This window comes from Phytophthora parasitica (genome assembly GCF_000247585.1).
Source record: "Phytophthora parasitica INRA-310 unplaced genomic scaffold supercont2.58, whole genome shotgun sequence".
NCBI lineage: Eukaryota > Oomycota > Peronosporomycetes > Peronosporales > Peronosporaceae > Phytophthora > Phytophthora nicotianae.
In genome coordinates this window covers 144,616-166,749 of record NW_008649044.1, presented here as the reverse complement: position 1 = coordinate 166,749, position 22,134 = coordinate 144,616, and the positions used below count along the sequence as shown (strand labels likewise).

The 22,134-nt window shown below is 53.9% G+C and overlaps 13 protein-coding genes across 14 annotated transcripts; 6 read left to right on the top strand and 7 right to left on the bottom strand.

Moving 5' to 3' along the window:
• Position 1: 1 nt before the first annotated feature.
• Positions 2-598, top strand: PPTG_16551 (hypothetical protein; the record flags this gene model as incomplete). The annotated part of the gene is made up of 1 exon (XM_008914096.1): positions 2-598. The coding sequence occupies one exon, from the start codon at positions 2-4 to the stop codon at positions 596-598; it is 597 nt and encodes a 198-aa protein (XP_008912344.1).
• On the bottom strand, positions 598-1,588 carry PPTG_23938 (hypothetical protein). Its single transcript, XM_008914095.1, has one exon. It carries the CDS (start codon positions 1,192-1,194, stop codon positions 721-723), a length of 474 nt encoding a protein of 157 aa, XP_008912343.1. The 5' UTR covers positions 1,195-1,588; the 3' UTR covers positions 598-720.
• Positions 1,501-3,513, top strand: PPTG_16550 (hypothetical protein). The gene has a single exon (XM_008914094.1). It carries the CDS (start codon positions 1,851-1,853, stop codon positions 3,096-3,098), a length of 1,248 nt encoding a protein of 415 aa, XP_008912342.1. The 5' UTR covers positions 1,501-1,850; the 3' UTR covers positions 3,099-3,513.
• PPTG_16549 (hypothetical protein) lies at positions 3,240-4,593 on the bottom strand (the record flags this gene model as incomplete). Its single annotated transcript, XM_008914093.1, has 7 exons — positions 3,240-3,348; positions 3,431-3,477; positions 3,555-3,605; positions 3,667-3,732; positions 3,792-3,918; positions 3,977-4,001; positions 4,071-4,593. 7 exons carry the CDS (start codon positions 4,591-4,593, stop codon positions 3,240-3,242), a joined length of 948 nt encoding a protein of 315 aa, XP_008912341.1.
• A 116-nt stretch (positions 4,594-4,709) lies between these two features.
• PPTG_16548 (hypothetical protein) lies at positions 4,710-6,803 on the bottom strand (the record flags this gene model as incomplete). Its single annotated transcript, XM_008914092.1, has 1 exon — positions 4,710-6,803. The coding sequence occupies one exon, from the start codon at positions 6,801-6,803 to the stop codon at positions 4,710-4,712; it is 2,094 nt and encodes a 697-aa protein (XP_008912340.1).
• Positions 6,804-6,837: 34 nt separating this feature from the next.
• Positions 6,838-8,380, top strand: PPTG_16547. 2 transcript variants are annotated; one of them, XM_008914090.1, is made up of 4 exons: positions 6,838-7,039; positions 7,102-7,177; positions 7,235-7,801; positions 7,862-8,380. In XM_008914090.1, exons 1-4 carry the CDS (start codon positions 6,948-6,950, stop codon positions 8,090-8,092), a joined length of 966 nt encoding a protein of 321 aa, XP_008912338.1. In that variant the 5' UTR covers positions 6,838-6,947; the 3' UTR covers positions 8,093-8,380. The 2 variants fall into 2 exon arrangements, with proteins under 2 accessions (XP_008912338.1, XP_008912339.1); XM_008914091.1 differs by having other exon boundaries at positions 6,838-7,177.
• PPTG_16546 (hypothetical protein) lies at positions 7,125-9,113 on the bottom strand. The gene is made up of 2 exons (XM_008914089.1): positions 7,748-9,113; positions 7,125-7,692 (listed from the first exon to the last, which is right to left on the bottom strand). The coding sequence occupies exon 1, from the start codon at positions 9,099-9,101 to the stop codon at positions 8,205-8,207; it is 897 nt and encodes a 298-aa protein (XP_008912337.1). The 5' UTR covers positions 9,102-9,113; the 3' UTR covers positions 7,125-7,692; positions 7,748-8,204.
• A 122-nt stretch (positions 9,114-9,235) lies between these two features.
• PPTG_16545 (hypothetical protein) lies at positions 9,236-12,010 on the top strand. Its single transcript, XM_008914088.1, has one exon. It carries the CDS (start codon positions 9,296-9,298, stop codon positions 11,927-11,929), a length of 2,634 nt encoding a protein of 877 aa, XP_008912336.1. The 5' UTR covers positions 9,236-9,295; the 3' UTR covers positions 11,930-12,010.
• Positions 11,931-13,354, bottom strand: PPTG_16544 (hypothetical protein). The gene has a single exon (XM_008914087.1). It carries the CDS (start codon positions 13,332-13,334, stop codon positions 12,018-12,020), a length of 1,317 nt encoding a protein of 438 aa, XP_008912335.1. The 5' UTR covers positions 13,335-13,354; the 3' UTR covers positions 11,931-12,017.
• Positions 13,355-13,870: 516 nt separating this feature from the next.
• PPTG_16543 (hypothetical protein) lies at positions 13,871-14,823 on the bottom strand. The gene has a single exon (XM_008914086.1). The coding sequence runs from the start codon at positions 14,712-14,714 to the stop codon at positions 14,019-14,021; it is 696 nt and encodes a 231-aa protein (XP_008912334.1). The 5' UTR covers positions 14,715-14,823; the 3' UTR covers positions 13,871-14,018.
• A 111-nt stretch (positions 14,824-14,934) lies between these two features.
• PPTG_16542 (hypothetical protein) lies at positions 14,935-16,282 on the top strand. Its single transcript, XM_008914085.1, has 2 exons — positions 14,935-15,281; positions 15,357-16,282. Exons 1-2 carry the CDS (start codon positions 15,008-15,010, stop codon positions 15,968-15,970), a joined length of 888 nt encoding a protein of 295 aa, XP_008912333.1. The 5' UTR covers positions 14,935-15,007; the 3' UTR covers positions 15,971-16,282.
• On the bottom strand, positions 15,675-18,828 carry PPTG_16541 (hypothetical protein). Its single transcript, XM_008914084.1, has 6 exons — positions 18,566-18,828; positions 18,402-18,487; positions 17,746-18,331; positions 17,039-17,668; positions 16,586-16,965; positions 15,675-16,523 (listed from the first exon to the last, which is right to left on the bottom strand). Exons 1-6 carry the CDS (start codon positions 18,735-18,737, stop codon positions 16,101-16,103), a joined length of 2,277 nt encoding a protein of 758 aa, XP_008912332.1. The 5' UTR covers positions 18,738-18,828; the 3' UTR covers positions 15,675-16,100.
• A 37-nt stretch (positions 18,829-18,865) lies between these two features.
• On the top strand, positions 18,866-22,133 carry PPTG_16540 (hypothetical protein). Its single transcript, XM_008914083.1, has one exon. The coding sequence runs from the start codon at positions 18,914-18,916 to the stop codon at positions 21,947-21,949; it is 3,036 nt and encodes a 1,011-aa protein (XP_008912331.1). The 5' UTR covers positions 18,866-18,913; the 3' UTR covers positions 21,950-22,133.
• The last annotated feature ends 1 nt before the right edge of the window (position 22,134 follows it).

Genomic DNA, 22,134 nt, shown 5'->3' with positions numbered 1-22,134 from the left:
GATGAACTATGTCATCAACCAAGGTTGGGCTTTCTACTGGGGCACGAGTCAATGGATGCCAGCGGATATCGCTGAGGCCTGTGAGATCGCCGACCGCCTAGGAATGATCCGTCCCGTGGTGGAACAGCCGAAGTATAACATCTTCGACCGTCCTCGTGTGGAGTACGGTTTCCTGGATCTGTACAAGAAGTACAAGTTGGGCTTGACGACGTACTCGCCCCTGGGGTACGGTGTGCTATCCGGCAAGTACACGAAGGATATTCCGGAGGGTTCTCGATTCTCGACGGAGTTCTACAACAAAATGGTGCCGGACTTCCGTGACCGCGTTGTCAAGACCTTTGAGCTACAGAAGATCGCGGACGAGCTGGGCTGCTCCCTTGCGCAGATGGCTGTCGCTTGGTGCGTGTCGAACCCGAATGCGTCAACGGTCATGCTGGGAGCTCGTACGAGGAAGCAATTGGACGAGAACCTAGAGGCGATTCGATTCGTGGAGAAGATCACTCCCGAGATCAAGGCTCGCATCGATGCTGCGGTGGACTACAAGGTGCAGATTCCGGAGAAGGAGGCGCTCGCTAGTGTCCGTGCTCGTCACCTGTAGGTGTGGAGAATGTCAGCTCTGCTACAAGAAGTATTGCGATGGCTGTAGGCTTGATGTGAATGACAACTACATGTAGCTCACTTGGCAGCGGCAAATTGCCAGAAATAAGAAATAAAACATTGTTACAGATTTGCGACTGACAAAGTGAACTTCCTTTCTACGATGTGGCATCCGACTTCAACTTGCACGGTTAGCAAAACGGTGAACCCTCCGTTTCGCCATGTCGCGCTGCGCCGCACGACGGCGACGCAAGAAAGAGACTTTTTGCATGCAGAGCGTTGGGAAAATAATAATAGTAGTTCCGAAGTTTGGGGACGCATTGACTCCCTTTGTGCCACCGCTCGCAGTTGCTGGAGACATCTCACCCACATGTATTTCAATTGCCTTCGTGGACGACTTGGTTGCGGAGTTGCCATAATAAAACTTGACCTGTGCTGCAAACGGTGGTGATAACTACGAACTGCGATTGCTACAACAGTGAGCTCTACAGGCCACAGGGGGTACGCGAGGAGAACAGAGAACACCTGCAACGAAATTTGGTAACAATAGATTTGTGTTGTTGCGCGTGTCCCAATTCGCGCCAGAAGAGCTCGCATTGCCGCCGCAGGTTTCCAAAGCTGGCGGACTGTCACCAATTCTCAATGATGAGAGATTCTCGATGCAATTTGCAGGCACACAAGGATTCCGAGCCAGGCCATACGTTTGCCCATGGTGGAAAGGCTCACCTCACGCACCCACCCGTCGTGGCGATCCATCGTCGAGCCTGAAATTGCACCTAGCCGTCCCCTCGTGCGGCGAACCCCCTGCTGCACAAACTCGGTGCTGAAGGCAGCATCAGCAAGTTGTCGCTGCTGTCCCCAACACCCAGAGAGTCAGATTTAGCGCCGTCTCTGTTGCGCCAAGTGGACAAATCGTCTCTCAGTGTTCGCGGTTGTCTAGTCGCGCCCTTACAAAAAGCAAGTCATTTGCAGGCAGGGTACGTGGCGACAGATGGGCTCAGTTGCCTTTGTTCCCCCCCCCCCTGGCAATGGCTGCTTTTTGACTGGCGGCACCGATTGCACGTCTTGCTTGTCTGTTTGTGCACAACTGTGGATTGACCGGATTCCTTTGTGCCCTATGACCGGATTCTTCATCGCCACCGTCCTACAGCTCTTATCCTGTGCCGAGCCTTTTCCGCAGCCTCATTCGACAATTTGCTTTGCTGTCAGCAAGCAGATACAACCTCTTTCGGTCGCACTCGCTCCCTACTATCATGAAGGTGTACGGCATGTTCCTCATGGCCGCGGCCATGGCCAGCGCCGTCTCGGCCGGCGCCGGCAAGATCTGTGATATGGACCCCGTTCCTGCCGCGACTCCGGCCGCCACCCCGGCAACAGAGGCCCCGGTGACGCCGGTGACCGATGCCCCGGCGACGCCAGCGACCGAAGCTCCGGTCGATGACACTGAGGCTCCCGTGACGCAGGACGATACCACCCAGCAGCAGGGCAGCGCTGTGGCCGGCGAGGCCAGCACTTCGGATGACGCCACGCAGCAAACTACGCAGCAGTCGACCATCTCGGGCGGCGAGCAGTCGACGGCCGGCACGGTCTCGCACGCGTACTCGTACACGGGTGTTAACTGCGGTGGCCCTGGCTCATACGACCAGGTGACGGACATCGCGTCGTGCTCCAAGACTCCAGTGACCACCTCGAGCCCAGTGTCGCCACTTGACACGGGTGTCACGCTCGCTCTCCGTGGTCCCATGACCGTCTACAACATCGGTGTGTTTGTTAACACCAACGGCACGTGGGTAAAGGTCTCATCCTACGAGAATGGTGGTGCCGCTACCAACATGGTGTTCCTAAACAACGAGAACATCGACTACACCGGTGGTGGCTCACCCGAAGGATTCTGCGAGGCCGACGGCACGGGTGTTGCTCAGCAGTCAACCCCTTTCAGTGGCACTCTGGCTTCGGCCTCCAACCCTGGTGGAGGCTCGATCGTCGCTTCTGAGGCCACGGGTGCTGAGGTGCACATTATGACGGAGAACAAGTGCGGTGTCGATGTCGAGTGTGAGGGCGCTTATGACAACGATGGCACGGCCTTCCAGGGCTGGACTGGTGGTAAGAAAATCTTCATCACCAAGCTGTCAATGGAGGAGGGCGGTGCCCCGAACGTTCCCGCCGCTTGGATCCTCCCCGACCAGGTGACCCACTCGGGCCAGTACGGCTGCAACTGCCGTGGCAAGGGCCCCGCCGGTGGCTGCGGTGAGCTCGACGTTGTGGAAGTGCTCGAGAAGGACACGAGCTACTTGGCCACACACTACTACTTCTACGACGGCAAGTACAACCCGGGTAACGACCAGTTCGCCAAGCGCCCCACCGACGGCCCCGCCACCTACGTGACGATCATTGATGAGGACTACGGTGTTAAGGTCATTGAGATCGGCACTGATGACTTCGACTTCAGCTGCGGATCCATCACCAACGACGTCGTCTCGCAGTGGGAGGCCGCCGAGTAAACTCACTCGATAAGAGTTTCTTTTTGTCTATAACTTGTAGCCAATGTTATGCATTACCCGATCGCAGGGCCGATGGTAATTGGGTTTTTGGTCACTTTTCTGTCGTGTTGAAGTTTTTTTCTTGACGTGTGATGGCGACTGTTACATGACCGATGTGAAGTCGATGACGAGTTTTGAGAGCTGAAGCTTGTGCTGTGTGTACTGCACACCGGCCATGTCCAAGAGCCGACGGGATGCCACGAACTTCCAGCTGCAAGTAAGGCAATAAACCACGTTAGAGCCCCAAAGTTAGAGATTGTAGATGTACTAGAGAATACTGCCGGTCAACGTACTCGCTATTGTATTTATCGGAGCAGTAAACGACGCGTGCGATGCCACTCTGAATAGGCACAGCAACACCAACATCGTTAATCGCTGTCAGTAACATTTTTTTTTTTTTCACTTTAGAATCATTACCTGAATGATTAGCTTGGCGCATTCGTTGCAAGGGAAAAGTGCCACGTAAATCTGCGTGGAATGGCAAAAGTTAGATTACGTCAAAGATATCCTGCACAAGCATTTTACTTACCGTGCATCCTTTGACGTCGGTAGAGTTCTTGTTCAAAATGGCATTCATCTCTGCGTGGCAAACATACTGAACGCAACGCCAAATTAGTCTTCACAGGACATGAACCCGAGAACGTGTTTCCTTACCGGATACTTCGTATCGAGCGGTGAGCTGGTTGCACTCTCACGTGCCCACGGCAAATCATCATCACCGCAGCCATTTGGGAATCCGTTGTAACCAATACCAACGATCTTCCGTTCTGGGTTCACAATGCTGGAATGAACATGTTAGATCCAGAAAAGGTCAGCCTCACATTGCACGGAGGTCTTACCACGCTCCAACTTGAGTCGACGGATCTACCACCACACACCACGTCAATTAGCATATACAAGCAAAATTTGTTCAACTGCAAAACTTTTACAAACCTTTCGAGCGCATGGCACTCAAAAAGGCGACACTCATGAAGTAGTCGTCCCACGACAAATAGTCAGAGCGCTTTTGAGCTCCCACTGACGCAGTAACCTGCTGTATCGTCGCCGGTTCCTGCGTCTCTGGTTTGGTCTCGTCCTCGCTCGAGTCCCCGACGGTATCATTGTTGCCCAATGCAGTTCCATTGATCTCCGCTTCACCAGTCTCCGCGCGTGCCCTTGCCTTACCATTTTTCTTTGGAGGTGTTGGGGACTTATCACCATTGGCCAATGCAGGAACGGGGCTCGGGTGGGCTTCGCGCGAGGCGGCTGCCACCCAATCCGAGTGTTTAACCAGCACGTGCTGCACCAAGTTCGTATATCCGTGCTTGAGTCGCTGAGCGCGCGTCTTGCCGCACTTGCAACGGAACAGAGTGGGAGCATCCACCTCCTCTTCGATGCCATCAGTAAGAGGCGGTCGTTCTACCTCCGTGTAGAACAACTCCATCATCTGCCGGCCGCTGAGCCTCCGGTCCGCCATGGCGCCAATTACAATTTGTGCGTCACAAATAATCGTTGAAACAAATGTCTTTTTAGCCAATGAGAAACAGTATATTTATCAAGGTGTCCACCAGCGTCCTTCTTGCATCAATATGGCTACACAACGGTAACATTGATCATAACGCGCTCCATGGCCACTTGGAAGGCCTGCATCTCCTCGAACGTGTACAATTCGCACTTGAAACGCGATTGCAAGATGCCCATGAACAACCGGATGCCGAGCGGGATGGCCTTGTCGTTGAAGTCGTAGTGGTTCGAGTGCAGCGCGCGCATCTTCTCCGGGTCTCCGTCTTCTCTTGTGCCCAAGAAGAAGTAGCAGCCCTTGCGTTCTTGAAGGAAATACGAGAAATCCTCAGCCGCCATAAGCGGTAAACCTTCCTCGCTCACATACAACCCCATGTCCATCGCAATCTGCTGCACCTGTCGAGTCTCCACTTGCGGGTTAATAACAGGAGCGTAGCCATCCAGGAAGTGAACGCTGGCCGTAGCACCGTAAGCTGCACACGTGGAATGGACCAATTTGGCCACACGCTCTTTGATCTTTTCGGCAATTTGGAGATCAAAGTCACGGATGGTGCCGCCCAGGAACACGCGGGACGGGATCACATTGTTCGCGTCACCTCCGCGGAACTGAGTGACCGACACCACGGCCGTGTCCATAGGCGACAGAGAGCGACTCACAACGGACTGGAGGGCCTGCACCACAGCTGAACCTGCCAGAATCGGATCCACACACTGCTGCGGCGCAGATCCGTGGCCTCCAATGCCGTGGATATCGATAGAGAACTCTACTTCGTGCGCCATGACCGCTCCAGGACGCACATGGATACTGTACAACGGGAAAGGAGCGTTGTGGCATCCGTACACCTCGTCCACATCGGTAAGCGCTCCATCCTCGATCATCTTCATGGCGCCACCAGGGCCTTCTTCAGCAGGTTGGAACAGGAAGCGCACAAAGGTATCCTGAGGAAGCATGTGCGCACTACGCACTACCATCGCGCAGAGTCCCAATACCATCGCCATGTGACCGTCGTGGCCACACATGTGCGCTGCAGCAGTAGAGATCTGGAACTCCTCGTCATCGTCGCCAGCATTGGGTGCAGGCGGAGCTCCGATGGTTGTGGTTGTGATGGTTGACGGAGCAGGTAGCAGAGTTGTTGGTGTATCCATGTTCACATCGGGTCTCACGTCACTGGAAGTCTCTCCAGCGTGGTCTTCCTCCTGTGTCTTCTTGGGTGAAGAAGCTTGAGGCGTTGAACTCTTTCTTTTCTTGCGTTTGCGAAGTTCTTTGTGTCCACCTTTTTGAGTGGAACAGTAGGGCAAATGGTCGTTTAGCTCTTCAATCGGTAGCGCGTCCATGTCAGCACGGAAGGCGAGTACAGGCAGCTTGCGCTTGTCCGAGGAAGAAATAGTGGCGTTATCGTAGCAAACGTCTACGATAAGTCCGGTAGATGCCATCTCACGGATGTTCTTGCCCGGGATATGCAGCGCCTGCTCGCAGAACCGCCTGATAAATGCCTGAGTGCGGAACTCCTGGTATCCTGTCTCCGGGTATCGATGGAACGCGCGTCGGATGTCACGCAGCATCCGCGAGAAGCCGATCCAGTCCAGCTCTTCAGTATCTTCATCGTTAGGAGCAGCTTCTGCACCTGTCTGATCAGCAGCCAGCGCGGTATCGAGCGTGTGATGCTGGCTCTTGGTTTGTGTGAAGTTCTTAAGGAAAGGAGTGACTTTAGCCAGCATAGCGTGCAGCCCTTGCTTCCACGGGTCATCGGGTGGGTACATACTCTTGTTGTGTGGGTAGCCACTGCCAAGCGAAGCTCTTCTGGGCGTGGTAGAGCCTGAATACGGTGCCGAGCCACTGCCGTTGCCAACACCGACGCCGCTGCTGTCCGATTCGTGTGTGCTCTTGCCGCGAAGACGCTGGTCACGGAGCTCCTCGGGCGTATCGTAGTAGCGCCGCAGAAAGTCGTCCTTCTTGCGCAAAAGCTTGCGGATCGCTGCCTCGCTCACGCCGAACTTTTCAGCCAATTGGCGCTTGGAGATCTTACTGTTCTCAGCCATTTGGATGATATCCACGCGCTGGCGGTCATTTAGCCGCTTGCCTGAGCCCTGTTTGCCCTTCTTGGGCTCGTTGTCGCCCTGCTCGTGCTCGCGCTCGTGCTCGTCATGCTGCTCGTGGTCGCTCATAGTAAGAGGGGGTCAATAAGTACGCATTCCTGACCAGAGGAATTACGTCGGACTTTACCGGAATGATATAGTAGACTCGTCCAATCATCGTCTTCAAGATCCGAGCCACGCGACTGGATCAGACGAAGCGACGGCGGAGTGATCATGGCGCGCAAGTTGGACGGCAAGACGGCGGTGGGTGCCTGGGAGGGCGAGAACATCTTGTCCATTGCACAGTTCGGCAAGGAGAGCGCGCAGTACGTGCAATCAACAGCAATTGATCCATTTGCGTTGCTCACACGGATGTTCTAATTGACAGACGCGTGCTGAGCGTGGCCGATGAGATGAAGAAGATGGTCAAGACGCAAGGCGCCAATGACCTTCTTAAGGGCAAGGTACGCACTGCAATACGATTGTGTTTTGAGGTATTGATGCTGACTCTGTTGCTGTAGCTCCTGGCCAATGTGTTCATGGAGCCGTCCACGCGCACGAGCAGCTCGTTCCAGGCTGCCATGAAGCGTCTCGGCGGGCTCGTGGTGTGCGTCAATGAGACCTCGTCCAGCAGTCAGAAGGGCGAGACGCTGCATGACACCATCCGCTGTCTTGAGTGCTACGCCGACGTAGTTGTTCTCCGTCACCCGATCAAAGGCAGCGCTCTGGTAGCAGCCGAGGCTACCAAGAAGCCCGTACTCAACGCTGGAGACGGCGTCGGCGAGCACCCGACCCAGGCCATGCTGGATCTCTACACCATTTACAGCGAACTAGGTGATCTGGAGAACCTCAAGGGTAAGGTTGTCACCATGGTCGGCGACCTTAAGTACGGCCGTACCGTGCACTCGCTGTCCAAGCTGCTGGCCATGTACGGCACCACCTTCAACTACGTGTCACCCGAGAGCCTGAAAATGCCGCGCTACGTGTACGATGAGCTAGCTGCGCAGGGCATTGAGCAGAACGAGACCACTGACCTGGAGTCGGTCATCAACCAGACCGACGTGCTGTACGTAACACGCGTGCAGAAGGTGAGCGGTGCGGATCATGGTTGACTGTACATAAGACTCATGCCGGTTGACTGTATTCAGGAACGCTTTGAGAACGAGGGCGACTACAACGCTGTGAAAGACAGCTTCCGCATCACGCTGGACACCATTAAGGACGCTAAGTCCAACATGGTCATCATGCACCCGCTGCCTCGAGTTGGCGAGATCGCTGAAGAGGTCGATAATGACCCGCGTGCTGCGTACTTCCGTCAGATGGAGAACGGCATGTATGTACGTATGGCTCTGCTTGCTCTCGTTCTGGGCAAGGCATAAACGTCTCAAGGTGGCACCGGTAGTAAACCCAACGTCACGGCGGTAGTCTCAACTGGTTACACTATGTAGTTCACGAAACTATAGCGCCTCGGCGCATACATTTTTACACTGATTATCGGCCACAGCATAGTGCATTTGTACACTCGGCAGCATTTTCGCATCGATACTCAACAGCAGCGTCGTATGCCTCCACGTTCAGCCGAGAGCCCAAAAAGTAAGCGAGTTCTCTCACAAAATGCTCGGCATCTTCGTACAAAAACGGCGTGAGCGCTTGCTGCAGTTCGTCGTAACATTTCTTTGGCCCACAATGTGCGATCTTATTGAGGCAGCACTGGATGATCGCCAGCAGCACCGTCAGATCGATATCACGTCCAATACATGCCCTCAACTCTCTCTCGAGCCAAGCTTCGTACTCTCCTTTGACCTTGTGCATCTTTGGGTATGCGTGCGAGTCTTCAACTTGCTTGCCAGCCACTCGAACGAGGCGCATGTGCCGTCGATACACAAGTGAACGCCGCCTGAGTCTCTGTCGATTGCTATCGTTGTCGTCTCTCTGTCTGTCCCTGCTCTCGTGATCCCGTATTCGTCGCCCCTGGAAGCGGAAGAGCTCAAAGTCCGTCTCGCTCCGAACGTTGGCGTACACGTCCTGGAATGGATTCTTGCACAGCGGACATGTGGGCGGTTCTACGCCATGCAGCGCCAGACTGTGCACCCAAGTGCTCAAACATTCAAAGCAATATACGTGGTAGCAGGCCGTAAGCATCACGGCGCCCTCCAGTGTCTGTAGACAGATCGGACAGGCGTCACCCAGCACGGCCAGGTCTGCGGCGCGAGTGTCTTCCTCTTCGCGGTCTCTTGTTGCATTCACTTGACCATTGGTGGACGCAGGTGGAGCTACAGCTTCTTGACCATCTGGAGACGCCAATATAGCGGCGTCATCGCCCCTAGCGGCCCAGTCACCTTCGTCATGCGCCGCCGCCTCAGGATCCGTGCGATTCCCGAGCGACATTCGAAAAATGTGAGTAAAAAACTGAATTGAAAAGAGAACTTGAAATTCAACTGCAGTTCTTATAAAAACGACCAATCACATACGTCCGTAAAGCCTCTTTTCATCCAATCAAACGTTGTTCATGCTTAGTGCCTGCCTTCCAGTGCTTTCTTGCTGAAGAGCTACACTCGTTAATCCGCTGTCTGTGAGCTGCAATGGCGGGTGACGATCTGCTCAAGAAAGGCAAGAAGAAGGGCGCCGGAGGCGGTGCAGATGCAGGTACGACCCACGGCAAGAGTAATGGCAAAGGTGCGGGTGTGGGCGGCTTCCAGCACCTTGGACTGAGTCCTCCGGTGTTCCGCGGTGTCATGGCCATGGGCTACAAGGTGCCTACGCCCATCCAGCGCAAGTCGCTGCCCATCGTACTATCAGGAAAGGACTGTGTAGCCATGGCCCGTACGGGATCCGGTAAGACCGCCGCTTTCCTTATCCCCATGGTGGAGAAACTTAAGGAACACTCGACCAAGATCGGTGTGCGAGCTGTAGTGCTCTCACCCACGCGCGAGTTGGCAGTGCAGACACTGCGATTCGCCAAGCAGCTCTCCAAGTTCACGTCGCTTAAAATGGCGCTCATCGTTGGTGGTGAAGGAATGGACCAGCAATTCGAAGCCATCGCAGCCAACCCGGACGTGCTGGTGGCCACACCTGGTCGTCTCATGCACCACCTACAGGAGATCCCAGACTTTAACCTAAAGGCAGTCGAGTACGTGGTATTCGATGAAGCTGACCGTATTTTCGAGATGGGATTCGCTGAACAGCTACAGGAGATTCTGAAGAATATGCCTACTAGTAGACAGACCTTGCTGTTCTCTGCTACTCTCCCGAAGGCTCTAGTGCAGTTTGCACGCGCTGGTCTGAGCGACCCGGAACTTATTCGTCTGGACGTGGAGAACAAGATCTCGGAGAACCTTAAGATGGCGTTCTTTACAGTGCGATCGCTGGACAAGCCGGCGTTGTTCTTGTACATGGTACGCGAGTTCTTACCCAAAGGAGAACAGACCATTGTCTTCGCAGCGACTCGGCACCACGTCGAGTTCTTACATGCGTTGCTGGCAGCGAATCATATTGAAGCCTCGTGCGCTTACGGTGACATGGACCAAGCTTCACGGAAGATCAATTTGGGCAAGTTCCGAGCCAAGAAGACGAGTTTATTGATCGTAACGGACGTGGCAGCGCGTGGTATTGATATCCCGCTACTGAATAACGTGCTGAACTACTCGTTCCCGCCTACAGCCAAGCTGTTCGTGCATCGTGTCGGTCGTGCAGCGCGTGCAGGTCGCAGCGGTACAGCGTTCAGCTTTGTGGATCCGGATGAGACGCCGTTTATGGTTGATCTGCATCTGTATATCGGACGCCGTCTTGAAGACTCGTCGCCGGAGGAGAGTGCCGCTACCAAGCCATACTCGTTGAGTACGATGCGTGTCGAGGACGTGCACTACGGTGCATTCCCCAATGAGTTGATCGATCAGGAGAATGAAGCCATCCAGGAGACAATGCGCAGCCATCCACAGGTTTCGCCGCTTGTTAAGGTCTGTGACAACGCCTACAAGGCGTACGCACGGACTCGCGCTGATCCGTCCAAGAACTCTATTCGTCGCGGCAAGGAGCTTGCAGTGAAGAAGGTACATCCTCTGTTTCAGCAGGAATATGTGCTCGACAAGAGTAAGGCGGACAAGGCTGCGTACATTGACTCGCTCCAGACGTTCCGGCCGCCTCAGACGATCTTCGAGATTGCTGCAGGTGCTCACTCTTCGGCCAAGCGCTCATCTCCGGGTGTTCAAATGATGGTCAAGAAACGGAAACTGCATGGCAAGATCATCGCAACGGAGACGACGAAAGCTGCTGATAAGGCCAAGGCGAAGGAGGAGGCTACTGCACTTAACGCTGCGGCTGAGAACGAGGAAGCTGCGGATGCTACGGACGATAAACTGACGGGCACGAAGAACGATGAGGACAACAAAGAAGAGGCTGAAGAGGAAGCTCCAGCTCCTAAGAAGAAGGCGTTCTTCCTGTCCAAACATGAGCGCAAGCAGCTTAAAAAGCGTGTGGCAGCTGGTGAGAAGGAGGAGGATGTCATGAAGGAGTTTGCGGCTGCTAAGGAACAAGGAACGGCCAATACTGAGTCTCCGGAAGAGGGTGAAGGCGCGACGTTCAAGGACGATGAGAACTACATCGGCTACATGAAGGACGGAGACTACACGACCGAAGGCTTCTTAGCCAAGAACGCTGATGGTGGCAAGGTGAATGCCTTTGCTGAAGCACGTCTGGAAGAAGCCATCCTGGACGTGAACCCTGACGAGGCCATTGAGATGAATAAGAAGCGTCGCATTCTGCACTGGGATGTCCGGAAGAAGAAGTTCGTCAAGACTACTGCAGGTGAACTCACGAGTCAAGGAACACTCAAGCGCCGTAACGAGAGTGGAGTCAATGTACGCAAGAAACAGCAAGTGGGTGAGGTGTATCGGAAGTGGCAGCAGAAGCAGCACAAGCGCGTGGCTGGCGGTGGCGTTGAGATGGATGACGACGACACTGGAGGTCGCAAGCTTGACTACCGTAATGGCAGGAAGCCGCGTGGTGGTGCTGTCATGGCTAAGCGCAGCGGTGTGAACAAACACGCCAAGGACGAGTTGATGAGTGAGGGCAAGATCCGCAAGGAGGAGAAGCGCAAGGCTCGCTCGCGTGGTGTCAAGGTCACGTCTGGCGTCAAGTCGAAGCGTGGCAAGGGCAACATCAAGGGTAAGAGTCACGGTGCTCCTACCAGAAGCAAAGCAATCATCAAGAAGCGGTAAGCGGAGGATGAAAAAGAGACTTTTGGTTGTTTGTGCACGACGCCAAATAATAATATAGACAACTTGCTTGCACTTGAACAATTATTTCTTACCAATTGATAGCGTCACCGTTGCCAAAGTGGCGGAGATGCAGCGGCTCTCCCAGTCTCGTACGTGCGATAACTTGAGCCATTCCAGCCACACTCTCCTCAGGTCGAACGTCAGCCGAAGAGGGGACTCCGTCGGGCTTGTCGTCAATTCCGGAGTGTAGCAATACACATCCGATCTTGTGGGGCAGAAAATCCGCCACCAAAGTCTTCGTGAACATGTGGAGCGCACTCATAGATGCTCGGAATCCGTACGAACCGCCAGCCAAGTTCTCCGAGATGCTGCCTACACGCGACGACACATTCGCGACGAAGGCCATGCCGCGATCACGGACTCCAAGGCGTAAGTTCTGGAGCAACGCACGCGACACAATAAAAGGCCCAAGAGCGTTCACTTCATACTGGTGAATGCAATCCTCGGGAGTTGTTGAGTGCATGTATCCCTTGGTGAACAGTCTGGCATTGTTGATCAATAGATCAATGGGTACGTCCATCAGTGCCTCCGCTGCAGCATCCACGGAATCCTTATACCCTGGATCCATGGCCACGATCTTCCAGGGAGCCAACTGCATCACCTTGAAGCACATTTCGCCTTCAGGACATGCCGCGATGACGTCCCATCCTTCCCTCATATAGTGCTGAACGAAAGCCACCCCCGTGCAGTTGTCAGCCCCCGTGATGAGCACTGTTCTCTTGGGCCCAGTATAGACCGGGGCTGGCGCTTGAGGCGCCGGTGGCGGTGGCGTAACGAGCCCCAACTGCATCGGACGTGTACGTCTCTGAGTATTGGACGTTGCTTTGCGCCCTCCTGGTCGGGAGGATGAAGCGGCCGCCTGGATCCTCGTGGACATCATTGGCTCGAATTGAATTTCCGAGTCGCCTCCCTCCCCGTCCGTCTGCAGCGAGCGCGGCCGCAATCCCATGCCGTGACGCCGCATGAAGCTGGTGAGCCATCCGTCTGAGAGATTGAGTGTCGGCGCGTCGGGGATGGTGGCCAGGATCTCACGCGCCTTGTCCACTAGGAGTCGGCGTGTGAGATGCATGTGGTTCTGGACGCAACTGTCAACATAGAGCTTGAGCGCCACATCAAGCTCGGGGCACGACACGCCGTGGCCCTTGCGAGTGATGCCATGACGCTGTTTGTCTTCGATTTCTTCGGCTGATTTCAGCACGCGCGAGACGGTCGCGGCCGTGGGTCCCGTCGGGAGGTTGAAGGCCTCATGCGCCCACAGCGCAAGCTTGCGGGTGGACAATGAAGGGTTCTGTCGATGCTTCTGAATGAGCTCGAACTTCTGCGCTACCGTCATCCACTGCACCATTTTGACGGGGGCACGGTACTTGTTAGAAAATGCGCGCGAGCAAGGTTGCTCGAAGGAAATTGATGTGGTAAACATGAAATGAATGTTGCACGAAAGAATAACTGCTTTTTGAATAAAAAGTACTTTGTATAGAAAAAGTGCGCATTGGTTTCGGACCACTTTTGATCTCTTTTTTATTATGGTGGGCCACAAGCTATGAGCAGTCAAGGCAAGAACTTTTTTTTTTTTAGGAAAAGTGCTTTATGACGTTTTCAGAAAATTTTTGAAAGCGAAGCAACATTTTGCATCACGAAACCCCTGCAATTTGCATCGAGGCCAGATCTTACGGCTCGTAAGTTACGAGCTCACCTAGCTACTGATCCAGTAGCAGTCTGGTCTAGCATCTTCTACCAGTGCGTTTCAGTGCTATACATACAGCACCACCTATTGCAGTAATATACTGCCACAAGAGTCTTGTCAAGACTGGCAGTTTGGTAGCGTCGTCATAAAATAAAAATGCTTGCGGGCAGATCAGCTTGTACTACGTAGTACTTCTATCAAGTATGCTGTCTGAGTGCAAAGTAAAGAATGCGCCGCAATATGCTGCAGTGATGAAAATCGTGTTGCCTATTGTTGGTTGATGCGGATTAATCCCGAGCTACATTTTTGTCAAGATATTCTCACGTCACATGTACAGGCAGCAGCTTACCAAGGCAGCGCGTCACCCTTCTCGAAGTGGTACATCACGAGCTTGTCGCCAAGCTTGGCTCGCTCAATGATGCGCACCATGCCGGCAACGCTGTCGTCAGCCTCCACGGTGCCAGTGAAGTTTATGATAGCCGTGTTAACATGCCCCGGGTGCAGCAGCAGACAGCCAATTTTCTCTTGCTGAAGGTCAAGAGCCAGACTCTGCGTAACCATGTTGAGCGCCGTCTTGGACGCACGGTAGCCGTACGAGCCGCCTGAGCCGTTGTCGGCGATACTGCCCATTCGTGAGGTGATCTGGGCCACAAAGGCCTGGCCATGGGCGGCCACTGCGAGGCGCAAGTTGGGTAGGAGCGCTCGAGTCAAGAGAAATGGGCCCACGGTGTTAACCTCAAACTGGCGCATTAAGTCCTCCTTGGTGGTGACATCCAGGCCGCCGCCAATGGAGATACCGCTGTTGTTGATAAGCAGATCAACAGCCACACCCTCCAACGCCTTGGCCACCGACAGAATCGACTGCTCGTCGCCCGTGTCGAGCGTCAGGATCTTCCTTGGCTTGAGGTTCTTTAGCTCTTCGGCACCGTCCACATTGCGCGCCGTGGCAATGACGTTCCAGCCCTGCTTGACGTAGTGCTGAGCGAATGCGAGGCCGATGCCGCTGTTGCCGCCGGTGATCAGGACAGTCTTGGTGGCCATTATGGTTGAAGGATATTGGATTTCTCTGGTCGACTTGAGCTGATTGCCTCAAATTCTGAAGTGAGCTCACTTCATTTCTGAATTTGTGAGACCAAGCACCCACCAAACTTATTACGCAATCCAATTTGGATGATCCTTGCAGCGATTTTGTGTTCTACACCACGAACAACATCATGTTGTTTCTGAAAAAAGTAGCTTACACAAGTATCACAGTTTGACTGTCGCTTGAAGGTCTGCCCAGTGGCTTTAGCCAGATACGCCTGCCACGCAAGCCACTTCACCTGACCGTCGACATGCGTCTGCTGCTGCTCGCGCTGCTGAGTGCATTGCCCTCGATCGCGGCTGATTCCGCCACCCATTGCGTCAAGTGGCGTGCCACCTCCAATTGCGATCCGCACGGAGTGCGCGAGCCGCATAACGACGCCGCGTGCTCGAAGCGCATCGCCTCAGGACTCTCGGGCTACTGCGAGTGCGAAGGCCGTCGCCGAGTTCGAGAAGTAGAGTGCGACCACCACGAATTCACGTGCGAGGAAGCCTGTGCCCAGGACTCGTCCGCCGACCTTAGCTGTAAGGCCGATAATTGGGCCATTGGAGTTGATTACTGTAGTTGCTGACGATCTAATGATGTTCTGTTGACTGCAGACCCGCAAGGATTCGAGCACGTGACGTGCGGCAGCTCCATTAAGCTAGTACACGAGCCAAGTCGCTACCGTCTGCACTCACATGAGATCGCGTATGGTAGCGGCAGCGGTCAGCAGTCAGTCACCGCGCACATGGCGCGCAATGACGTCAACAGCTACTGGCTCGTCAAGGAGGGAGACGGCGCTCCAGTATGTGACGTGGGCAAGCCTATTGAATGCGGAGCCACGATCCGCCTGGAACACATGCAGACGCGACGTAATCTACACTCACACATGTTCAAGGCGCCGCTGTCGTCGCAGAACTTGGAAGTCAGCGCTTTTGGTGTCGCTGGAGAAGGAGACCGAATGGACTCGTGGGTCGTCGAGTGTCAGGAGAACCAGCAGTGCTCGGCCGAGGGCCAGTGCGAAGACGACGGACTCTGGAAACGTGGCGAGCTCGTACGTCTGCGTCACCGGGCGACAAACCACCTGCTCACCACGAGCTCGAGGTCCCGGTTTGATGACAGCAATTGCCCGCGATGCCCCATTAACGGCCAGCAGGAAGTGAGTGGCAGCTCCACGCGCGATGAGAACACACTCTGGTTCGCTGGAGAAGGCATTTACGTGACAGAATAAACGAGAATGTCAGAAAACAAAACAATGGGGAAGAGTAGACGGACTGCGAGCTTGACAACGTTGTCCTTTAACATTAAACACGACGCCCCAATCCTACTCGCACAAGTAAATAGGTCACCCCACATTTTGTTTACTCATCCAGCTCAATTACTTCGAAGCCATCGTCTTCTAGATCAAACTTTGTCGTCTCGTCACACTCAAGGAATACCGGGGGTACGCCCCCCTGGTTGGTGGGCATCTCGAACAGTGCCGTCGTCAGTGCCTTCACCTCTTCTAATACTTTTTGAACGAACGAACACGAATCGTTCGGAGAATTGACACACGCGCAGCACGTGATAATATCGTGGTTGCCCAATTCAGTGTCCAGACGTCCAGCGAGCTCCAACATGTACGACCTGGAAGCTTCTTTATACCATCGGATAGACTGCCCTTCGAGGGTCAGGAGTTTGGAGAAGACCTCACGAATAAAAGCCTCTCCATCTACTTGATCAATTGTCGACTGTAATAACTTCTTCAAGCTCAAAGCAGTGGATTCTGGACATACCATGTAGGACTGCAACAACAAAATAAAATGTAAGTAAGGAAAAATTCGCAATAAAAATGTGACACACTCACTGTCGGAAACAGGGCCATAAATTTCTCGGCGTTGGAGATTTTCTCCTGCTCCATTTTCTTCACTCGCTTCTCTTCGTCACGTTTCGACTGCTCCGACTGAATCGATGCCCGGTTAAGATCCTCGTTGAATTGTCTCTCCTCGATCTTTGAAATAATCCAAACCATGCAGGCGTCTGGGTCATCACCAATTTCTTTCACGCTCGCCTCCGCATCTTCCTGTGTGAATCCCATCCCAAGCAACCGGTCGACGGTAAGGCTATGTCGAGGACGGTCGGTAGCTCCTCGACGTCGACCGTTAGCAGTGCGGCGTTTAGCTCTCGCGGATGGAGATTCCTCTACGTCCGAGTCCGAAGAAAAGGCATAACACTCGAGCATCTCGTCTGCAATTGACCACAATGAGAAGTGTTAGTGACCTCAAAGTTCACTGTCCACCTTGATTATTCAGCAACATACCGTCGTCCAGAATGGAATCCATCTCGTCATTTTGCTGGTGGTGCTTCGAAGTCTTCTTGGCTTTGCCCTTTCCTTTGTTACTTGTAGTGCCATTTGCTGGTGCTGTGTTCTTGCGTCGCGGCCTCCCACGTTTCTTACCAGTCTTCGTGGTGGCTTGTGATTGTTCTGGTACGGGCGGTGCTGGAGCAGATCGTGCAACTACGCTTGATCGAGTTGGACTTCGAGCTGGTGTTGAATTTGCTGAAGTCATTGGTGAGATTATCACCGGAGATGGAGGCATCCTCAGTGCTGACATCGCTGCTGGTTCCGGTGGATGAACTGCAGGCGCCGCTGCAACTTGTGGTAGTGCTGATGTCGAACTCCGAGCGGGACCTGGTACGTTGACCGTACTTGCCGGTGATGCTGTGGACACTTGTATATTAGCAGCTGTTCTGTAAGATGAATTATTTGGCGCCGTTGAAGATGGAAACTGCGCCACTGTTGACATAACCACAGCAGTAGATCTAGCTTCTGCAGTCGATACCGAGACCGGTTTCTTCGCTGCTGGAGTCGGAGTTGTTGTGGTTGCTGATGTAGATTTTGCTTTTGGTGGAGTTGGTATTGGAGCTGGTAAGCTTTCTGGCTGTGCAACTGCAATAACAAGGCGAAAAACATTAGTCGGACTGTCATTACACAAGCATTGGTAATAATACTAGCGATTAACCAACCTCTAGTTGTTTGAGCGCTTTCAACACCTCTGGAAACGTCGATCACTGCAACAGGGCTTTGCGGCACCCTACTGTTAATAGGCTCCCTTGCAACTGGTACCTGTTTGGGTTCTGCTCTTAATGTCATGGCTGTCACCTTCTCTTCAGCTTTTCCAGACGCCACTGATTTCGGTTTTGGCCCCAGGCGAAGTACCGGCTCCACAGGTTTACTCTTACAATTGATTCCACTCGAAATTTTCGCGTCGGCACTTGCCACAGCAGTCGCAGCAGAAGCCACCCCAGTCTGCGGCTTCAATCCCAATGTCTTTGCAGCAGGCTTCGTTCCAAATCTCAGAACGGGCTGCTTGGGTGCTGCAACTCTAGGGACCGCCAATGCTGATCCTGGAGCTGCAATCGCCCTACCTGACGAAACAGCAGAAAACCCCGTCACTGGAGTTGTCGAACGCTGATCAACCGGAGTACCAGCTACAGTCTGCGTTGCCGGTCTATTCGGCAAGGTCGTAACTCTTCCGAACGTCGCTGCCGCTGTAAAAGCTGAAGGCCGAGACGACACTGCGCTCTCCACAATTTCCAGCGTGATTCTAGCCTAACAAAATCACCAACCATCAATCATAAAGAGCAATTAACCCAGTAACACTCACAAACGAGATGCGTACCTGTCCCACGTTTCGGAAGTGGTTAGCGACCTGCGCAACCGTCAGACCGCCCACAGGTTTGTCGTTGATACTTCGCACCACGTATCCTGTCGATTCGCGCAATCAATATACAAGTCGTCAGCTCCGCACACTTCAATTGTCAGCAACTGTGAGCTTTTAGTAACCTTTGCGGACACCTGCGCGGTCGGCGGGCGAATTGGCGAAGACGCTGGAAACTACCGTGTATTTGGGGCCAAGCGCCGGACTCTTCTGAGCCAGAGACATACCGAATGAGCGTTCGCCGTCGTGCAGCGTGAGCATCACCTGAATCTGGTGCTGTTGACTCCCAGACGCCATGATACGGCCCGCTCTCCTGATCTCCTGATGGCTACGAGACCTTATTCCGATTGATCGAGCATTTACTACATAACATCACACTATGTTGTTCGATAGGTTATATTTTGTACACCACATCATATTGGTCCGACCAATCGATTTGACCCATTCTTCTCCCTTGGGACTGCTGGACGAGTATGGGTGTGCCAGCTTTCTACCGCTGGGTGCTGGAGAAATATCCGAAATGTGTTGTGGACTGCGTGGAGAGCCGCGCCGTGGTGCTCGAGAGTGAGCGTCACTTCGAGCTTACAGACACAACAGGCCCGAACCCGAACGGCTTCGAGGTGGACAATCTGTACGTCGATATGAACGGCCTGATCCATCCGTGCGCACACCCGGAAAATGGCGAGGCGCCCAAAACCGAGGAGGAAATGTACCGCCGCGTCATGGCCTACGTGGATCGTCTTGTGGCTGCCGTGCGTCCACGCCGCGTACTATACCTGGCCATCGACGGTGTCGCCCCTCGAGCCAAGATGAACCAGCAGCGTGCGCGTCGTTTCCGCTCGGCACAGGAAGCTGAACAACGTATGGAAGTAGAGAAGGAGGCGCTCGAGTACATGAGCGCATTGGGCCACAAGGTGCCCAGCAAGCAGGAGAAGCCCTGGGACTCGAACGTCATCACACCTGGCACCAAGTTTATGGCCAAACTGGCCAAATATCTGCGTTTCTACATCCGTGATCGCGTTAACAATAACGCTGCATGGAAGAGTATTAAGGTCATCCTATCCGATGCCGGTGTGCCTGGAGAGGGAGAGCACAAACTCATGCAGTACATCCGCGTACAGCGTTCGCAGCCTGGATATGACCCGAACCAGCACCATGTGCTCCACGGTCTGGACGCCGATCTCATCATGTTGGGACTAGCTACTCACGAAGTCAAGTTCTCTATCCTACGTGAAGAAGTGCTATTTGGCAAGCAGAAGTACGAAAGAGAGCGCCAGAAGGAGCAACAGACAGTGCTGGACGCCAATGGAACTACACTGAACAAGAGGAAGCGTGGAGAGTTTGGCGAACACGATGCAGACCTCGTGGCTTCAGATCTCAAGCCTCTACAGTACCTGCACATCGCGACACTACGCGAATACTTACAGGTGGAGTTTGAGCCACTGTCCCGCGTGCTACCGTTCGAGTACGACTTCGAGCGAGTGATCGACGACTTCGTGTTCCTCTGTTTCTTTGTCGGTAACGATTTCTTGCCGCATTTACCGTCACTGGACATTCGTGATGGCGCTCTGGACTTCTTGATCTTGATCTATGCCAAGCTGCTGCCTGCTATGGGCGGTTATATCACCGATGGAGGTCACGTGAATCTTTCGCGTGTTGATGTGATTCTCGCTGAAGTTGGACAGGTGGAAGACATCATTTTCCAACGTCGTGCTCTTAAACAGGCGGAGAACGAGAGGAGACGCAAGTCGCGCTTGTCGAATGAGAAGAAGGATCAGATTGCTGCTGCGGCAGCCAAGGACTCAGCTGTCGAAATACTGAAGAAACGCCGTATTGATAAGGATATCATTGCTGCGGACAAGAAGTACGGCGGTTTGACGCCGGAAGAAGCAGTGAAAGCGCGTGTAAAAGAGAGCGTGGAGAAGAAACTGGAGCAGTACCGTGAAGAGGTTCAGGACGTCGTGCGTCTGGGTGAACCTGGTTGGAAGACTCGCTACTACAGTGACAAGCTGAAGGCTGATGATATCGAGGTTGGCGGCGGTCGTGAACGCGTCTTCCACGCCTACATTGAAGGTTTGTGCTGGGTAATGCGATACTATTACACAGGTTGCGCCTCGTGGCAGTGGTTCTACCCGTTCCACTACGCCCCCTTCGCGTCCGATTTACGCAACATCGACCGCTTCGAGATCAAGTTCGAAGAGGGACTTCCGTTCCATCCGTTCGAGCAGTTGATGGGCGTGTTCCCTGCTGGAAGTGCCCACGCTATTCCGAAGCCGTATCGGTGGTTAATGTCTGATCCCGAGTCGCCCATTATTGATTTCTACCCGAAGGAAATCCCAGTTGATCCTAATGGCAAGGCGATGCCGTGGCTGTGGGTTGTTCTACTACCGTTCATCGACGAAGAGCGGTTATTGGAAGCCATGAAGGAGCCGAACCAGAAGCTGACGGAAGCTGAGAAGAAGCGTAACGCGCGGTTCGGCAAGGAAGTTGTCTTCTTCCACACTAAATGTCCGGTGTCGAAGAACCCGCCGACGACTGAGCTTGCTGAGGCTCAAGCCGACCCGAGAATCTCTCAGTCGTTCAACGGGACGCTCATTTACATTGAAGCGCTCTACTTCCCCATCGGTGGGATCGTTCCAAGTCCAGAGAAGTCTCAGAGACACTTAGCAGACATCCCGAACAACCAGTGCTACAGTTTCCAGTACCGCTTGCCGCCTACTCAACCACATCTGTCGAAGATCCTGGACGGCGCTCAACCACCCAGCCCTGTGTTGATCACAGACAATGACAAGCGTATCACGATCCCGTTCTTTGGTAAAGCCAACATCAACATCGTGGATCTGGCTGGCGATGCATCAAACCACACGAATGTGCGTCAGAACTACATGTCACGTCACAACGGAGGCTCTGGAGGTCGTGGATTCGGCGGACGTGGTAATGGTGGACGTGGCTACGGTCAGCAGGGCTACCAGCAAGGCAATCAGCGCTTCGCGAACAACAATTTGAACGTAGATCGCTACGGTGGCCCACCTCAACAACAGCAGTACAACCAGTACATGGCCAACGGATACGGCAATTGGGGTTCACAGGAGCCCCGGAATAAGCGCGGCCAGTACAGCGATTCTTACAACCAGTACAATGGAGGGCAGTCATCCTATGGCCGGCCAAGCTCGGACTACCGTGGAGGCTACAATGGCGGCTACAACGGCGGCTACAATGGCAATGGCGGTCGTGGATACCAAGGAAGCTTTGGTGGACGCGGTTACCAAGGTGGCTTTGGAGGCCGAGGAGGACGTGGCGCTCCGATCCAGTCTGCGTTCGGAGGCAATTTGCAGCCGGCTCAGGCGTACCCATCGAACCACATTGGATCTGCTGCTCCCGCTGCTCCTGCCGGCCCGGCTCCGCGAGGTTTGGAGGCTCTGAAGGCTGGACTGCGCAGCATGCACCAGCAACGCCAGAACAACGCCAGCGGCCCACCTCGAGGCAACCCCACCCGGTACGACCGCTAAGCTGTGTGCTCGGTAGCGATCATGTGCTGCCGTACTCGTAACCTGATAGTGTAGATTTCGCTAGGAAGAGAAGCAAAGCAATCGAACGCTGTTCATCTCTACATTTTCATGTTTGGCATTTCTTGGATTTTATCAGACAAATATCATGTTTGTACATCCAAGTTGGATGTACAGAAAATTGCAAT

Excerpts from the sequence above, each read along its gene's own strand:
- PPTG_16543 (XM_008914086.1), bottom strand. The coding sequence starts at position 14,714 with ATGGCCACCAAGACTGTCCTGATCACCGGCGGCAACAGCGGCATCGGC.
- PPTG_16544 (XM_008914087.1), bottom strand. The coding sequence starts at position 13,334 with ATGGTGCAGTGGATGACGGTAGCGCAGAAGTTCGAGCTCATTCAGAAG.
- PPTG_16541 (XM_008914084.1), bottom strand. The coding sequence starts at position 18,737 with ATGGCGTCTGGGAGTCAACAGCACCAGATTCAGGTGATGCTCACGCTG. Across the intron at positions 18,332-18,401 it reads ACTTCCGAAACGTGGGACAG|GCTAGAATCACGCTGGAAAT; the intron begins GTACGCATCTCG and ends TGATTTTGTTAG. Across the intron at positions 17,669-17,745 it reads AAGCGCTCAAACAACTAGAG|TTGCACAGCCAGAAAGCTTA; the intron begins GTTGGTTAATCG and ends TTGTTATTGCAG.
- PPTG_16542 (XM_008914085.1), top strand. The coding sequence starts at position 15,008 with ATGCGTCTGCTGCTGCTCGCGCTGCTGAGTGCATTGCCCTCGATCGCG. Across the intron at positions 15,282-15,356 it reads CTCGTCCGCCGACCTTAGCT|ACCCGCAAGGATTCGAGCAC; the intron begins GTAAGGCCGATA and ends TGTTGACTGCAG.
- PPTG_16547 (XM_008914090.1), top strand. The coding sequence starts at position 6,948 with ATGGCGCGCAAGTTGGACGGCAAGACGGCGGTGGGTGCCTGGGAGGGC. Across the intron at positions 7,040-7,101 it reads TTCGGCAAGGAGAGCGCGCA|ACGCGTGCTGAGCGTGGCCG; the intron begins GTACGTGCAATC and ends TCTAATTGACAG. Across the intron at positions 7,802-7,861 it reads ACGTAACACGCGTGCAGAAG|GAACGCTTTGAGAACGAGGG; the intron begins GTGAGCGGTGCG and ends GACTGTATTCAG.
- PPTG_16545 (XM_008914088.1), top strand. The coding sequence starts at position 9,296 with ATGGCGGGTGACGATCTGCTCAAGAAAGGCAAGAAGAAGGGCGCCGGA.
- PPTG_16540 (XM_008914083.1), top strand. The coding sequence starts at position 18,914 with ATGGGTGTGCCAGCTTTCTACCGCTGGGTGCTGGAGAAATATCCGAAA.
- PPTG_16546 (XM_008914089.1), bottom strand. The coding sequence starts at position 9,101 with ATGTCGCTCGGGAATCGCACGGATCCTGAGGCGGCGGCGCATGACGAA.
- PPTG_23938 (XM_008914095.1), bottom strand. The coding sequence starts at position 1,194 with ATGCGAGCTCTTCTGGCGCGAATTGGGACACGCGCAACAACACAAATC.
- PPTG_16550 (XM_008914094.1), top strand. The coding sequence starts at position 1,851 with ATGAAGGTGTACGGCATGTTCCTCATGGCCGCGGCCATGGCCAGCGCC.